The sequence below is a fragment of the Chaetura pelagica genome, unplaced genomic scaffold, assembly GCF_000747805.2.
Source record: "Chaetura pelagica isolate M959 unplaced genomic scaffold, ChaPel_1.0 scaffold306, whole genome shotgun sequence".
NCBI lineage: Eukaryota > Metazoa > Chordata > Aves > Apodiformes > Apodidae > Chaetura > Chaetura pelagica.
The window spans coordinates 181250-200008 of record NW_009953488.1 but is presented as its reverse complement, the minus strand read 5'-3'; the positions used below and the strand labels follow the sequence as shown (position 1 = coordinate 200008).

Below are 18759 nucleotides of genomic sequence, written 5' to 3'. Positions count from 1 at the left end.
ACCGTGTCAAAGGCCTTGCAGAAGTCCAGATAGATGACATCCACTGCTTCTCCCTGGTTGACTGATGTAGTCACTTCGTTGTAGAAAGCCACTAGGTTGGTCAGGCAGGATTTGCCCCTGTCTTCTAGGAGGCAGACATTTGTCTTCTAGAAGGGTCTGTTCCGTGATCTTCCCAGGCACAGAGGCGGGGCTGATAGGCTGGTAATTCCCAGGGTCCTCCTTTCTACCCTTTTAAAATATGGGCGTAACATGTCCTTTCTTTCAGTCACCAGGGACTTCACCTGACTGCCATGACTTTTCAAATATCATGGACAGTGGCTTGGCAATTATATCTGTCAATTCCTTCAGGACTCTGGCATGTATTTCATCAGACCTAGTGGACTTGTGTATCTTCAGGTTCCTCAGATGCTCATGAACCTTATTCTCACTTACAGTGGGGGGGACTTTGCCTCTCTGATCTGCATCTTGTGGGCCATCAACATGGGAGCTGTGAGGAGAGGGGTTGAAAGTGAAGTCTGAAGCAAAAAAGTTGTTGAGAACCTCACCCTTCTCCTTACCTGTTGTTACCATTTCACCATTGTGGCTCATCAGGGTGGGCTTTCTTTAACTTTCCTTCTCTGGTTTAGGCACCTGTAGAAGCCCTTCTTGTTTCTCTTAATATCTATTGCCAAGTTCAGCTCCAGCTGTGCCTTGGCCTTCCTGACCTCATCCCTGCATAACCTGCAACCCTGCATTTACTAGAAGAAAAAGGTGAACTGAACCACGGCAACAATGAATCTCTGGAAATAATTTTTCATATGACTCAGAAGTTTTAACTTAAAGACTGAATGTTGTTTGTACTATGTATCCTAGCTCAGAATACATTTGTGGACCAGTGGTTAACTCCTTAGTTTAGGAAAACTGTAAGCTTAGATCATGATATAGGAACTCCAAAGTTTGCAATCTGTCTCAGAAGATGTATCATGGACACCAAAAGCACACCTGATATGTTAGTTTTCTCCTGTCAAGACAATGTGACTTTGAAGTACAGAAGCAAAGACACAGCAGAAGGAAACTGTCAGCCACTGCCTCACAGAGGCTCCCAGGGAAGGAACAGAAAAGAATGCAGAAGTTGAAGCAAAAAATTAAAACTACCATGGAGAATTCTGATATGGATACATAGAACCTGTGAGACAGGGTGGCAACAGTAATTTTTCATGTGGGAAAATATAAGTAGGTGAGGTTTACATAGAAAGTTAATTAGTCTTGACATATGCAGTAATTTTTTCCATGAAAATATGTTTTCTAAAGATAGTGTCTAAATTTCATTTAAATGACAACACCAACTCTGTATATTTACTATCCCCTTTTGCTCTAATTACAGGATGCTTATGAAATATTTTGCAGTTTAACATATCTGGACCTAACGCACAAGTAGCATTTATAAAATGAAACCCTGAAAGAGAGGAGGTAGCAAGTGGTCACTGTTCCAGCTGACTGCAGAAGACTTAACCCATGCAAATTCACAAGCTTCAAGTACCAAATCTAGCAGGCATTAACTGAATATTGAGTAGTATTTTGTACTTGCACTCATAATGTAATTCTGAATTTGGGTGAAAACTTGAATGAAAATTAAAGACTCCTGACTCAATACTATTGGAAACAGCACAGCACCCTTAACATTAAAATTAGTGCTTGATCAGGTTATGTCCGAAGAATAATCTATCAAGGACTTGTAAGTAGCAAAAAGTCCTAAAAGTCACAAAAAGGGACTCCAGAAGGGTCACAATACACAAGCTGGAATATACCTGCCTTCAGAAGTAAAACAAACACCGAAGTAGATAAATGCCATGCTCTAGTTAACTGTATTTTTCTGCTTACATCTGTAAGAGCAACAAATGCTGTAATAAAGGTGGACAACAGGATTCTTCACATTCTTCACTAAAAGACTATAGCCTTTACAAGTGCTTTACGAGCAATATTATCACTGCTTGTACACAAAAGAGGAAAAATTTTCAGTGTAGAAAGCTGAGATTTCTTATCTAGATTAAATCCTTTGAAATGCAGAAAGGCTGTAAAGCAAGAATTATTTATACCCAGCAGAAGTAATCTCCTTGCTAATTGGGGCATGACAACAACTGACCTCAAAGCAGGACCGCTGAATGATGACAAATGGCAGATGAGAGTATATTTGGAAGCATGGTTAATTATTGCTTGAAGCAAAGAATTGGATTTTATAAAAGAACTGGCAGACCACTATGTCTTACACTCTAAAGCAGTTAAAAAAAAAAAAAAATCAACAGGGAAACTGAGAAACCATCCCCAGGACATCTTTTTTATAGTAGCACATACTCTTGGGATCAAAGCAGAGTGTAGCTGTGCCCTTTGTAATACTTCATGCCCAGAAGAAAGGCAGGAGTTTTCAACTTCTGTAGCAGGAGAGCACTTACCAACAAATCCATTCCAAGCTTTGACAGACCTGCATTTTCGATGTATCCCTTTCAGAAACTTAGGGATTTCCTGCAGTTGTGAATTCCAGTGAAGTATAACAAATTACAATGAACAAAAGTACTATCAGTTTCTCTTTACAAGAAAGGACTGAAGGTGCCTTTAGCCACCTAAGTAAAATGTGTGTCTACTCCACTATGCATTGCACACAAACCAAGGAAGAAGAAAGATTTCTTCCTTTAAGGACAATTCCTACAGTCAAAACCCAATGTGCTAGGTCCAGCCAAAAGTTATGAGGGGACACCCTGTATCAAAAACAAGTTAAATGACCGTTTAGGCAACAAAAGGACTACCAGCTCTCAAAACTACACCAGAAATTACGACATGCAGGGATTGGTGCTCCTGATAGGCCTGAGAATGCAAAGGCAGCAATCACAAGCTGAGTTTTGTTTTTACCAGTCAAGTCAGAGACAGAGGTAAGAATGGTGTACACGAGATTTCAGGGAAGATCTCGACACAAAAGAGGAGATGTGAGGTATCTGAAATACACACTTTACTATCTACAGATGTCTTCCAGTACATCAATTATGGGGAATATTTTGTTGTTAGTAACAATACAAACAACTAATGTAACTTTGCATCTTCTGACTGGCACCAGGCAATCTTTTTTTTTCTGACCTGCAAATACTGAATGCATTATTGTAAAATTGCTTTTGTCACCATGGAAAGGTAGCACCACTAAGAACATAATAATCTTTACTAAGTTACCTGTTAGCCAGCAGTAGCACATCTGAACAAAAATGTATAGAAGCTTATGAAAATATTAGGATTTGCTGTTCCACACAATACCATCATCTGACATATCTTCCAGTAGTTGACCAAAATAAGACTTACTACCATGAAGAAATCAAACTTCTTTAAACTGAAGCAAAACCAGACAATTTCTAAATGAAGATATGTGCTCATAGTGCCTTTAAATATTCTTACATTTTAGGTCACCTCTCTCAAAGGCTATATAAAAGCCAGATTTAAAGCTCTATCCTTGGTCAATAAAGGCCAGTTTTTCTAGATCACATCTTTAGCACTGGATGCATAGACATGGCCTTAGGTACCAGTTTTCTCCAAAAACCTGTTACTGAAAGTCATGACAGCCACACTCCGAACCAAGCTACACATTGCAACACAGTGCCTGGAACACCTCTGGACTTGTGACTGAGTGCTGGAGAGCATTAGGGATGATAGCTTCTGACTGACTGTTCCTCCTTCTATGGCAGTATTAAAAGGAGGTGAAATTTTCTGCTTCAGTTCACAAAGATTCAAGATGCACATTTGCAAGCTCGTAAGTAAAGTAATGAACTGTCTCCTTCAAAGTGCTGTATCATGCTTTTGGTCACCCTCACACAACTCAGCTCCTCAAGGAGAGCATCTGGTTTGTCAAGGAGAGCATTCCAAGTTCAGAGCCACAGATGAGGTCTTTGCCCAATTTAAAGCACACACACAGCTCGTCACTATTGACTACTGATTATTTGTTTCAATGAAGTTACCCTTTCTTACCCAGTAATCACTATCAAAGCCTGCCATGAGTGTGACTGATAATGTTTTGCAGCACAGGGGCATTGTCAGTAGTGAAGTTAGCCTGTTGGACATAAATAAAATACCTTCATTGCCATAAGTTCCTGCATCAAGACCGCATTTTCCAGGTCCAGCCTCTGGCTGTCTCCACGAGGTTTAACATCATAACTAAGGGGATCAATATGGATGCTTTCCAGCTCCAGCATTGTCAGTTTCACTGCTGCCCTGTCATTTTTCAACTGCTGGATGTAATCCTTCAGCCGCTGCTCATCCTCCTTTGTAAATTCTGTATCACAACTGCTTGCAGTTGAGCTGGTAGTACTGGAAAGAGAAAGAATAATGGTAAAAAACCCAACAAATAACATTTGGAAAAAAAAGTATCTGTATTTTTACATCAAACACTCTCCCAATATTTCATCAACACATCTGAATCTTACTTAAAAGTTCACAGAAAGGGCACATGTATCATGGACTAGACATTGCAGAGGTGTGTGACAAATTCAGAAAAAAAATTCTTTGAGCTGCATGAGAAAACTGAATCATGTGACAACTTCTCTGCAAAGCCAGATATTTAGTGACATAACTGAATTACGTTTTCTGGAATGGTGTCTTCTGAAACAAGTCCTTTTTTTAAAAAAAAAAAAAAAAAGAAAAAGCTACTGAAGAGTTCTTAGCAATCTAGCAGGCTGAATCTCTCTCTGCTGCTCAGCCACTGAGTCTTCATCTTCCTCGGGAAAAGCATCTGCTAAGAAAAAAGAATCAGAGCAGACCTCATTTAAATCTGCTGATGGCAACAGCTGTTACCACCTCTTGATATTTTTAAGGAGTTGTACGAATCAACCTAGCGTAATTCCACTGGCAGATGCAGGATTTTTAATCATTAGACTTGGTGGAACTTCTCCTGTCTAAAGGCATAAAACCAATAGCTGCCATTAGCCTGCCCCACAAATATTCCCAAAGAGATTGATGTCTTGCAGCAGGGGTGGATCAGTGCTGCCTATTCACCTACACCCATGCCAGTGCTGCAGGGGGCAGACACTGATACAGCCCTAGCGTTCCAGGGCTGAATATAGTTGCAACAGCACTCAGAGGAAAATAAAATGACATGTTGTTTCTATAACCTCACTCAAAGCTGCCTGCTGTCTCCTGAGGTCCTGTAATCAGCTGCCGGGTGAGGGATAAGTCATCCATTAACTGTGCTTGTCTGGAATGCTAGATGATCTCAGTTATCAGCAGGGGAATAAATCACTTTCTGTATCAAATTTCACTGCTATTCAACATTTTTGTAGGAAGAAAAAAGGCCCCACCCGCTACATGCTGTGAGAGTTGGGATGATGTTCTAAAATATGTTATACATATGGAAAATGGTAAGCCTACCAAGACAGGCTTGATTTTTCTCTTTTGTTTTGGTTCTACTTCAGCCAAAGTTACACTGATTTTTAAGTGCCCCAAATAGTTGCCAATCTTCCCACAAATTCCAAGCACAGGCTTGAAGGAGATGGTGTATTGGCAGGTCTACAAAGATGTCTCAAAATCCTTCCCTCTCATGGAATATTGCATTACAGTTCTCTGTCAATTTCCCATTATGCCTTAGTTTTCTTAGGGATAGTAAACGCCGTATTTACCACCAGTGTAAGCAGGTATTTGCTTTTATTTTCATCCATTTCCAACTTCAGCAAAGCTAAAAATACCCAGTACATCCACTATGCAAGAAGCCCTTTCAGGTTGAAGCAAATTTTTGTTTATATTTGGTACTTCATTACAGAATCTCAAAACAATAAATCCTGCTTTCCTGAGTCTTAAGATACCTCTCTGAAATATATATTGATATAAAAATCACAGGGATAGACAATGTGAGAAATGCTTAATTCTGTACTAAAATAATCTTGCAAGTTTTCTCAGTACTCAAAGACAGCAATTGGACAGTTTCTCTGGATTAGATGTAAAACAGCTGGAGGAAGGACAGCTTCTAAAGCCTACAACAGGCTTCATGTCTTGGGACAAAAAGAGCTCATCTCAGTTTTGACTTGAAAGGGACAGAAAATCTAGCTCTCCTGCTGGAAGTGAAACCTGAGCAAAAATACTGAAAATCTATTGTTACATTGTGCTGGACCTCACACTGGATATTCACAGATTCTGGCCCTTTAAGATCCATAGCTATGCACATATATTTTCAGAGAGAGCAGTTCAGACTGAAAAAGACAGCCTGGGCTGTTGCTGGTGATACTCAGGCTGCTTTTACTTCAGCCCTGGCTGCCTGCCTGCCTGCCTGCAGCCGAGTTGGCTCCTCCGGTGAATAGCTTGCAAGCTGCTGGGTTGTTTTTGTGTTTGTTTTTTTGTTTTTATGTTTTGTTTTTTTTTTTAAGGTGAGGGGACCACAGCGAGGAAGCTGTCTCAGCCAGCACACAAAGGGACAAGAAACTTCCCTCCCCGCCCCTGACACTTAGCACCAAGCCCCCACCCAGCAGACCAGAAGCAGTATAGGTTGCAGAAAGTTGAGGTATAAAGCTCATTTTAGGTTGCTGCAAAAATAAGGCTGCATGGTGAGGGACAGAATCCAGGCTGCACTGCTTCTGGACTGCCATGGGACAGTTCTGCAAGGATGTGTTCCCCAAAAAGCCCCACCATACAGCTCTCCACAGCCATAAAGTTAGTTCACTGATCTATTTAAGGGTCCACAGCTGGTGAACATATGATCCTGAATTTCAGATACTGCTCTCTTCCTTTTAACAGCAATCAGGACAAAGGAAAGCAGACTGACAGAATGTGTATGTAGTATAAGGCATCTATCCAAAACCCACATGAAACTTGCAAAAGATGTGTAGTTTCTCATTTCTCAAGAATGTAGGTAAGGATAGAGGAAGGTTCACAGCTTCACCACACCTGGAAGAAATACATCAACCTGCTCATTCTAACTGCTATTGCATTCAGAATAGGCAAAGAGAAATTTTCTTCCCACTTGCTTCATCTTTCAAGTCTTTTACAATGATGTCATACATACATCTAAAATTGATTTACATACACAGCCTGGGGAAATTATGCAGTTTGGTATACTGTAGCATGCAGTTTTATTTGCTGGCATGCATCTGTGTGTTTGCATGCATAGATGTGTGTATAAAACGCAGTGGATGGGTATACATGTCTTTCAGTAGTGCCTCTGTGTGAGTAACTCCTGTACTCTACCAAATTCCGCATATAAAACCCTGTATAAGCTTCAGTTCATCTTTTAAAAATCAAGTCAATAAAAAAATATATAACTCAGCAATGGTGCAGATAATACAAAAGTTGACAGAACTAAAATAACCCCATCAGAATTGAACCCACAAAACTTACTTGTATGTCTGCACACCACCTTATATATTTAAAGAATTAATTGATATACATTATATATAGATCAACCATCTTCTAGCTGAGCATGGTGGCTTGAGATCTGAAACAGCACAAAGCCAAAAGATAGTAATTTCCCAAGAAACTGAAAAATATTAGCAAAAAGGCAAAGAGTATATTTAGGTAAAATCAGAACCTTTGGTGAAACCACCCTGTTTCCTTCTGATAGTTGTTCAGTCCAGCACTGAAGTGTCACACAGGTAACATTAAGGGGATATACATCCCTTGGGATATTTCTAAATAACTTATTCACACACTTCAGCTAAGATAATCTCATCTGTCAGCTACTTATCTGAAATCTGAGGTGACTCTGATGAGAAATACGGTCCTAGACTTGGCTGAGTGATATTTTGTGATATTTTGTGATACTGCATAATAATGAATCCCTTCATATATAAGAGACCAGATCTTTCCCTCCACTAGCCCAGATGTAACACTGAGTTCAGCAGCCCTGCAGGGAATAAAATCCGTAATTTTCACACAGTTTTACAAATTGAGTCCTTTTTCGCTTCCTTCTTTTTAAGGTGTAATCAGTCAAATCTTGTTGCCAATGTATGTTCTATAGTTAAGCTTTTGTCCATTAAAATAATTATGACTTCCAGCTAAATGAAGACCTATTTCTACTTTCAAAAAATGAACTGGCAGCATTAATGTGTTGCTGCCGGCCAAATGAGTTGAAATGCTTGCTATTATTTTTATTCACTTCACCAGTAACAACCTCTGTGATGCTCTTTCATTGCATTTCATTTCTTTTCATTTTAGTTGCTCCCTTTTACAGTCTCTTGCCATTTGCCACCAGTAGCTCCCAAGCATTTATTCTCAGTAATATGTTCACTGATTTGACATTCAGAATCTCGTTTGAAATGCCAAAGCTAAAGATGGGTCAACAATTTCACTGTCAGTCCCCACTCTATAGGATTTCAAACAGCAGGGAGAGTTACTCATAAGTCCAAGCGAAGGAGAATTTTCATCATCCCATTACTTCTTTTACTCAGTCGGTTTCAAAGGGCAAAGGCAGCAATACATGCCTGCAACACTGAAACAGCTATGGCAGAATAAGTCTTGCAGATTCAGAGTATGGTTGAACCCAGTAATCTAAAAATCTTTTCATTTCAGTGCAGTGGTCCCCACGTGGTGGTTCACACAGCACTCACTAGTGATGTGGGTTTGTTGTACTTCCCAGTTTTATGGACTGCCAAGTTTTTTAAGACAAGAAAAAAATTAAGCCTGAAGGAACGGCTAGAAATCTGCTATCTGCTTTCCTATTCTTGCTTAGATTGCTATTGTCATGGCAAAGAACGGGAAATTGAAACCATCAACATCACAGAGTGCTGGAGGTCAGCAGCAATGGGCTATCTGTCTAGAGCAGCAAGGAAACCAGTGACAAGGGGGCATGCATGAATGGCTTGAGAGAGCTGGCAACAGGCAGGGTAAATCCAAAAAGCAGGAGTAGGGTCCTGGAGAGAAACAAAAAGGATCCAGAATGACAGGGAAATGAGAGATAAAGGTAACACTTTCTGTTTTTTAAACCTGAGATAGAACATTTACTGATATAATAAAAGTGTGTGTCTTCTTAAACAACATGGATTTTCCATGTAGGTCTGGCACAGTGTTTTGTATCAGTAAGCTGAAGAGAGGAATGCCTCTATTTTGAGACAGGATCCACATGAAGGAAAAATTTGAGAACACCTCTATCACATATCACTTGAACACAATAGAAGGAAAGAAGAGAAGACTTGCATTTCATGGCAAATCTAAATTTTCAGAAATATTTTCACTGATATGTACGTTTAGACAAAGAAAAATTACACTGTGTGTGGCAGAAGGGGAGAGGCATAACAATGTGCAAGTGATGATCACATCAGGATGCCCAGATTACAAGTTTCCACCTTGCTGTGCTCCCACTGGGTGAGAGAAGTGTTTTTCTCTCATGTTCTACATATAGCAAAGCATTTACCTTATTCAGTACAATATTCTGTTCCATGTAAAAAAAATTATCATACAATGATAATAAGCTAAAACATCTTTCTTGCACACAGAAACATATATATTTTTATTTTTACACTTCATGACACAGTTTATACTGATTAATTTTGAAATCCTATACCATTTTAATCACACTCTGCTGAAACTGTGTCTGCTCAGCCAACATACGTGCACATATACCTGCCTTGCCAGCTGACCACCAACAGTTTACGGTAAACAACAAGCCCAGGAGATTATTTTTCCCCCCAAACACACACACACCTTCCTCCCTTATCTTCCCCCTCAAAAAAAATTATGTTCAACAAAGCAAGAATGTAAAAACTGTATCCCTACCAAACACCTCAGCAAAAGGCTAGAAGAAAATAAGAGTAGAATAGGAACACAACACATATCCCTGTCCCCCTTCCTGCCAATGTTCCCCAGTCAATGGGGACCTATGTGAAGTATCTTCAAGAAAAAAAACAAAACAAAGAAAAACTACACAAAAAACCCACCCCAAAAAGAACCCTTATACCTTGACTATATCCCAGATATCTCACAAGCAGGAAAAAACACTGAGGTAGCTCTGAACAACCAAAAATTTCTCCTTCAAACAACAGAATGGAAAACAAGTTCAGTCTACATGTGGCCACTTACAACATGGTCACATGGAGGTGTAGATATGGCATAAAGGCATGCAGACTGAGGCAAGTAAAGTATTTGAAACAGCTTCATGTATCTTCCTTTCAAGGCCAGTAAATACTTTTGTTACGATGAGTGATCAATGTGTCACATTGATTTCTGAAAAAAGACACAGCTTTCTTGGACTGAAAGTGCACCATAAAACTTCTCAGAACAAAATGTCAGAAACCTCACGTTTTAACCCCGTTCCCTCAGGTCACGTTTTTGCTCAGATTTTAACTATTCCATGCTAGTCACATGGCAGGAAATAAGATCCTATGGAGGAGGCATCAGCAAGCAGACAAAATTATATACTACTAAAATTAACTTTTAGAAGTATCAAAACATGACAGCATTTGAATAAAGAACCGGCTGAAAAACAGAATGAAAATGAAGTTTCAGAGTGAATCTGAGAAACCAAAATAACTTTTGAAAAGAAAAATGTTTGTCTATATTTATCCAGGATGCTTGCCAAATTCATATCCATACACAAGCACACACATTCACTGCACAGAGTACAATTATACTGCAGGCAGACAATGACTCAAAATGAAGCTGCTAGCAGATGTGCGGAACACTTCTGCAATAATAGCTCATTTAAGTTTCTTTATTTTATAGGTCTTCAGAAAAATAGCAACATCAAGCCTTTCCTGGAAGATCTGCTCTGTCTGTCATGATGTTCATTTGCCACTCCACATACAGAAGAAGAGCATGGGAAGGAAGGATTTTTAGGCAGACAAAGGGGAATGAGAAGGTAGAGGAAATGGTTTAAAACAAAATGGTTAGATTTGGAACATTTAGAAAACAATTATCGAGTATGCCACAAGGTCAACAGAAGCATTCTTCTGATCTCTGTTTCTCTGTATGTCTGTGCTGTCTGCATACGATAGATGTGAGTAAGAAGCACACGATTTGAGTTCCAATAAAGCAGCAAGAAAGTCACTGAAGTAAAACAAACGTAATGGTTTTGCCCTTTATGAGGAAGATAAAAGTTCAGAGTCACATTTGCAACAAATTGATACAAAACCCTTCCTGGCTGAAGATCCTCAGTCTAAAGACAATCAGACCACTGAGGCATAGTGATCTATAAATTGACGAAGTCGCTGGACTCAGGTGAGGGAGGAAGTCCAGCAAACACAAGATAACATAACCTTTGGCCTGAAAACAAACACCTGGGGATTAGGAGAGCAGATGAGCTGCCGTTACCTTGTGTGGCTGTTGGATGACAGGCTTTCCCAGGGCTGCACACTACAGCCAGTGATTGCATAGGCTCCCCCGCAGCTCCCATCTAGTTTCATCAGCAAGGCTTTTGCTGCATTCTCAGCTGTCTTTCTGCAGTCATGGGCTCTCTTCAGCATCTGGGTGACATTTTCATCACCTGTCTGGTCCCCTAGTTTTTAAGCAAACCATGTTTCAGAGCTTTGAGGAGGCTGAGGCAAGGCTAAAGATCCTTCTATGCACTCTCAGTTTATATCAAGATGATGTCAATAAATTCCCAATCTGTGATGTAATAGCAACTTCACTTCCGCATGAGCATCAGTGGTGAACAGGCTACTGGCCTGAATGCATCTCTCTCCCAGCAGTAAGCTCCAGGTAGTTGTTGCTCTGCATACATTTCTTAGATGCTTTACCTTAGCCGGCCTGTCCATTTGTAATGGTGCATTTAGGTCTGTGCATTAGGATTAGGCAAGGATGTTCAAATTAATAATACACAGGAAAAGCTTAAATTAACAGCACGCAGTGCTGTTTCACAGAGTGGTAATTTCCAGGGCTTTTTCTTGCAAGCACCTTTACCTCAACTAATGGTTTACCAGAACATCTTCTTACAGGTTATCTTCCCAGCTGGAAGAATTAATTGCCTTACTGCTTAGAAGCAGCCTTTCGGCATTTACAGTCATGCATAAAAAAAAATCAAAACAAACAAAGGAAAAGAAGCACTGGTGCTTATTAATTTGCTGTAACTTCTAGCAGTTATGCAGCTGGTAAGCCTTCCCTTTGGCAGAGGCAGGAGAGAAACCCCTACTGTCACTATTCTTATAGTCCTAACTCCAGCTGAGTCAAGTCATTAAAGCAAGATAACTTAGTGACTACAGTGAAAGTTTCATCAAAGCTGCAATATATTCACACTTTGCCAAATACAATACAAAGATGTCAGAGAGTAGAGCAAAGTGGGTTTTTTTTATATGTCATATTTTAATTTCATCCTTACTTGAGTCAAAGACCAATTACCCACACTTCACTTGCTAAATGAAGTGAGTGCAACAGAAATAACACTAGTGCAGAAGACAGGAAGGGAGAACGTTCTGTTAAGAGCAGCTGGATGTGCTAGCTCTAAGTGGTGCAGAAGCAACGCCCATGAATTTCCACTCACAGATGTTGATATAAAGCCTGACTTATCTTTAAACAAAAAATCTTCTGTTTTATTGAGGTGTTTTAATCAAATTTCACAGGAAAATAAAGGTATGTGAACAAAACACAACCTCCTTCAAGCTGTGTTACGTAATGGGAAATTTGCACGATTTCTACCACAGGGCTGTAATGGATAATACCATAATTAAAAGCTGTAGGCAGACACCCATATAAAAAATAAACTACACTCTCTTTCAGAAAACTAATGCAAGACGCAACCCTACTCAAACCCAAAGTATTTCTTCTTTTCTAACACCTACGCAATGGAAAGGCCAAGACTAAATTAACTTTTGCTGGCCATTGATCTTTGTCAGCAGGGAAAGCTCCCCAGCACATTGTGGAAAGCAATGAGTTTGGAAGAAAGGTGGATGAAAATCTCAGACACCCACTCTAATGTTTAGTGTATGGCACACACAGCACAGGCCTTCTCAACCATGCAGGCTTTGTCTCCTTCTACTTGAAGATTACTATGGCTACCTTCTCCTATCAGTAAAACAATCAAAACTAAAAAACACAGATTAACATTAATTGTGTGAACACCTCTTCCCATCAGAGAAGTGGAACCAGCAGCAAAGTCGAGCTCCAAACTGAGCTGTACTTCGGATGGCTCATTCCACTACTGGGCAGCCTATTAAAAAACTCTGCCACCTAGCCACAAGATTAACCATCCACGAAATAAGAAAAACCCAGAACTCATAGTCTTATATCCCAAACAACACAGTAAAACATAAGATTGAACATTTTAAAGTTTCAGAGCAAAAGTAAAATGTGGGGTGTAAAACCTAGAGAAATTGGTTTTATTGTTTTGGTAACTATACAATTCTACTGTTGTATTACCTTAATCCTAGTTTTTCATAGACTAAGCTCCCTAAAGGTTGAGTATAATGTTGCTGCTTCAAACAAAATTTGTACTTGCAGTTACCACAGCTGCATGGCCCTAAGACACATATGCCCCTGAGTACTGTTTAGTAATTCCACTGTATAGTTGCATGCCTTTAACAGCCTCACCGCTGCCAGAACAGTCATCACCCTGTGACAGTACATGCAGTTAATTGAAATTGGTGGTGAATTTTATTATTTAATTCCAATCTCTCTTTTTCTTTCCCCTACTTTATTTGGTGTATAAAATGATTTAATTACTGAAAAACAATAAAAGACCATAAACCATTTTTAAGTAATGCATCATGAGATGATTCACTGTTAAAACTAACTCTAATGCTAACTGACATGCAAAAAATATTTTAAATAAAGTGATTCATTGACATCTTACCAACAGAGCCAACACCTGCAGCTCTGAACTGCCCAAGGATAAGACTCTGCTCACTTTCTGCCAATGCCAGCAGGAGCTCATATGCTTCTATACACTGTTCACTGAAAGAGAAAAAAAAATCCACAGAAAACAAAAATCACAAAAAACAGATCTGCAGTTTACAGTGGAAGAATACCTACAACAGCAACAACAACAAAAAGGTAGCTGATGAACTGCATGTTTCCCTACTACTTGTCTAGCAGCAGAGATACCAAATGACATAATACACATAGCTTCTATCAAAAGCATTCAGCCTTTCCTTTTTATGATGGTTCCCAGTTGGCCCCAAGTAATGCAAGAAGTTAAAACAAAGTGAATGATCTGATGTGATGTGAGCTCCAGAAGCATCCTTTAAAGTCAGCAATAGGAATTGTGTTTGACATGGTCCCTTGGTAAACTTACTTCAGGCTTTCTTACTTCACTAAATATGGTACTCTATACTGTACTATGTAAGTACTCTATAGGACGTATAGTAAGAAGGGAAGGAAAAGGAGAAATAAAAAGGAAAGGAGAAACAAAGAGATAAGGGAAGGGAAGGGAAAGGAAGGGAAAGGAAGGGGAAGGGAAAGGAAAAGGAAAAGGGAATGGAAAGGACATCTTGTTTTGTCCTGGCTGTAAGATATTCTTCCTTACAACAAAACGGATCTAAATAAAGTTGTGAGTCTCTCATTTCTGTTGCATTCGCATGTTGTTGAAAAGATACACATTAATATGTGTATTTACAATTTACATTTCCTTGTAATTCCGTTAAGCTGAATGCATTCTTTAACAGAATGCCTTCTTTAAAAAGTACACAGTTTGTCTTAAGATTGGAACTGACTGTCCCAAATTAGTTGCAGCTGAAAGTTAGATGACACAATCTTTTTAGATATAGTTTAAAGCAAATTTAGATACTTGTAAACAAAATGAAAACAATTAATCCACAATTCCAACTGATGGAATATGAAGTTCCTCTAGATGATGTGAAGTACACTACTCCTCTTCGGTCCACTAGTCTTGTGAATGGTGCCGCCCTAACAGACAGAACTTGTATCATAGGACTCCATACAGCAGAGACAGTTTTATTGAACACACAACCCCTAATTCAACTGTTAAATCAGTACTTAAAAACAAAAAGGTAAATCTATACATTTCTATTAGATTGAGTTGACTACTGCTGGTGAACTAGGCTTGAAACAGACTTGTATGAATAACTCCAGCTCTGTAGTTTGTCAAGTAGTTTAAACAAAAGGTGCCTCTTTTTTTTTTTTTTTTTTTTTCAGGGAGAAAACCAAAAGAAACAGTATTGCTATGGCACACCAACAATTTCACTCTCAAGGGGTATTTATCAAGTCTCCCCTGCTCACTCTTTTTCTGGCTAAGACACTCTCTATGTAAGTACATACCTGTACTGCAATGCAAGCCTGAGGGCTGTGGCGTTCGACTCGTACTTCCCAACAAGCATGCTCATCCTCTCGGCATTGCTCTTGCACTCTTCCAGTGTTATTGTCAACAAGTCATTCTGGGATTTCAAGTGCTCAATACGGCTGTAGAAAAGGAAGTAATTTTCAACCTTCAAGCTTAGCTTGCAGACACTGTCCTGAAAACTCTAGAACAATCATAATTTAAAACGACAAATACCACTTGGTCTACACAAGGTTTTTAACAAATATGGTAAAACCTATCAGTTCTGTGTCCTATATCAAGAGCCATGAGGATAGCAATTTCTCCTAGGACAGCCACTTCTCTCCTTCCCTTAAAATGTAACCATAATGCTGTGCAACAGCAGCAAGCAGAAAGCTGTAGCCTTATTTTGTAGCCACAAGACTGTGTAGGACAGCCTCATAGTAAACCTTCTGCTTAATTTTTCTGCCTCCATTCCTCACCTCCTGCTGCCACATTTGCTTCTTGTTTTAAACAGCATATTCACTAGTGCTATGTGTGGGTGTGTGTAAGGATCATGCAGCTGCATAAACAACCTCTTTATTTGGAACATCCAGAATAACTATCTCAGTTGAAGAGGTATTTTTGGTTGTGATAAGAGAGGTAACTTCCAAAATATGAATGCAGTTTCTATGACACAATGAAACCTTAAAAAGTTCTGGCAATAGACAAACAGAAGCTCATATCAGAGCTAAGCTGCAATATTCTTCTCAACAAGGCTAGCTCTGAATCTGAAAAGGAGGCTTCAGAATCAGTATTGCTGTTCAGTCTCACTACTCATAACTGCACCATGTATCAATGTACTACACCTAATCGTAAGAACTGGACATACACTGAAAACAGAGGGGCATGTGATTTCAAAATTTGGACAGGTAGCTAATGAAGAAATCAGTGCCATCCAGCTCCCTAAAATCACTGACTTTTTAAAAACACATGAAGAAGAAAGGCTAGTAAGCTATTTATTCAGTGATGAGAATGAAGTCCTGACTTTCCTAGCTGCTAGAACTCTCAGATTTTTCACTTCCCGTAATCTTCTTTGATGTTCCCTATAATATTTCCTGTGATATATGTTGTCAAAGCAAAGTTTTGCAGTGCATAGTAAAAAAAACCAAACCAAAACAAAACTGAGAAAGAAGGAGGATCCCATTTTGCAGCACTACAAAAACATGAGCTACAAATAAAAGAGATATTGTACTGATCAGACTGAATTTGAGACAGCTGTGCGGAAAAGAGAACTTGGAAGGCAACATGCTGAGACAAGATTCTCACATTCCTGATCCACAATTTTGAGTTTATGTGGCAAAGAGGACAGGAATAATTGGTTTTGATGGATCTTACTGAAGAGTAACACCAGCAGTAAAATTTAACTGCAACTGGAAGCCTGCAATCTTCCTTCTACAGACCTAAGTCTATTTACTGGCATATATGGCACACCATCATACATCAGTACATTAATTGATACAATTATGTTGTAATTCTGTTTCTTCAGGGCAAAAGAAAGCAAGCTAATTCCAGAATGATGGATACTAAATTACAGGAATCCTTACTTTTAGCAGTGATGTGTCTTATTCAAAACAATGCCATGTCTACTTGGTCACCCATAGAGAATGACTCTACAGGGCAAATTGTCACAGGTGAAGGTTCCATGCCAACTTAATTATGCATGACCAAACTCATACAAATGGAAAGAACCCTTGGCATATAATTCAATCTTCTCTTCATCAGCTACCTTCCATGTTTATCTGAAATGTTCGTAAAGGATTAAAAAAGGAGTAGCTTTAATAAAGCTAATAGCAGATGGCACATCTGAGCATATCTCATTTTCACCTTACCTGTTTAGTCTCTCTGTCTCCACTTCAAACTCTCGGATTTTACTTTCTGAGATAGCAGATCCATGTGAGTAAAGAGTCTGGAAGATTTCCTGGATGTTTGAGCAGTCTTGGAGGGAATGTGCCAAATGTTCAGCCACAGTACTAGACACCTGCACAGGGTCATTAACAGAACATTGTGAATTGATAACCACTGGATTCCTCACACAGGCTGCACTAAGAGCTGCCTTTGCTTGCATGCACTCACATTAAGGCATTCATCATTCAGTTTTTACTATGAACTTTACAATGAACAGAACATTTACAAATCTCCACATTAAGAAGCTCTTTTGATTTAAAATTCTACTAAGTAAAGGCTGAACCCAACTATTTAATAATACATTTTAAAAGCTAACATGCAAGATATTTACTTTCTTGAAAACGGTCAGAGCTAAGTTATTCAGTGAAACAAATATTAACAAGCAGTAACAACATCATTATGGATTTGTATCAGCATTACAAACCAGAACCAAGTTCTCTGTTGAATGGAAGTCATAAAATGCAACTGAACAGTCTTTTCTCGAAGAATAATATTTCGAAGGAACTGACTCCAAAATTATCCTCTTCAAGTCACTGAGAGAATGACTTCTAGCCACCAGTTACGAGCAAATGAGATCTTAATATTGGGTGAAATATTATCTGTTGAAGTACTTTTCTCAAAATAACTTTTAAAGCATTTTAAGTTAGCTCATATATTAGTTTAGTACAAAAACAACGCTGCTTTTAAATGAACACTGGTTATGTTCAGAAGGTATCATGCATGCAAACAATTATTAGTCCTTACCCCTATGCTGCTGATTTCTGATCCTAAGACAGGTCTATCAGATGATGAAGACTCTGATCTTGTCTTTGACAACTTCACTCTTTCAGCAATCTGTAAGTCAGAATGCTGTACAGGTTACATATGAACCACATCCCACAAAGATCACACAGCCTGCTTTTGTTCACTAGCTACACTTGCAAACCTGAAATCCACTACTGTAAAATTGACACCTGTGTTGTAACTGAGAGAATCACAATCACTAGTGTTTAATTCTTTTCTGCAGCACAAGTCCATGGGCCTGCTTAAGACCCCTGAAAACTGTCTGGGGATTCTAGATATCTCTCAGTTAATCACGTGCTTGGACAGCAGCTGTGCAAAATGAAGCCCGCTCTGCCCAGGTACTGAGAAGCATTCCTGGAACACATAAGAGCTCACCTTAGCTATGGGAATGTCATTGCTGCTGCTGCTCGTGCTCAGCTCTCCCGTGCTGGGGTTAATGGGTCGATTGGCAGAAGTGAGACGACTTGGGCTGGAAGAGCCTGTTGCCTGCACACTTTGCAAACGTGTTTGCAGTTCCCGAACCTACAATAAAACATAACATTCTGTTTATTCCACTTTTATGGTTTAAATAGTTTGGAATTCTCTCATTGTCTGTCCCTGCCTAATTGCTTCAGACTTGAACACTGAAGTCATATTTTGGCCTGTGGTGGCCACAAAGTTTTCATGTGGGGAACAGAGGAATGGAAGCTCTTTTAAAATTCCATTGTTGTCAGTTTTTAAACCTATTTGCAATGTGGAAATATGCAAATGCAATACTGTAGAGAAATTGCTCAAAGTTTCAGCTTGTTTTTTATAACCCCTTCATTACAGCTTTTCTATATAGAAATTATTATCTCTGGGGTGAAGCTTACTCTTCAGGCTAAGATGATGATGCTTATACAAATAAAATGAAGGTT

The 18759-nt window shown here is 39.2% G+C and overlaps 1 protein-coding gene across 1 annotated transcript in view; it reads right to left on the bottom strand.

Moving 5' to 3' along the window:
• Positions 1 to 18759, bottom strand: part of MCC (mutated in colorectal cancers) — a 167376-nt gene that overhangs the window by 17441 nt on the left and 131176 nt on the right. Inside the window, exons 7-13 of the mRNA XM_009998799.1 lie at positions 18239 to 18385; positions 17825 to 17914; positions 17005 to 17153; positions 15136 to 15276; positions 13712 to 13812; positions 11239 to 11422; positions 4086 to 4320 (exon numbers count right to left, since the gene is read on the bottom strand). Of these exons, the coding sequence (XP_009997101.1) occupies positions 4086 to 4320; positions 11239 to 11422; positions 13712 to 13812; positions 15136 to 15276; positions 17005 to 17153; positions 17825 to 17914; positions 18239 to 18385 (1047 nt within the window). The remainder of the gene's footprint in view (positions 1 to 4085; positions 4321 to 11238; positions 11423 to 13711; positions 13813 to 15135; positions 15277 to 17004; positions 17154 to 17824; positions 17915 to 18238; positions 18386 to 18759) is intronic.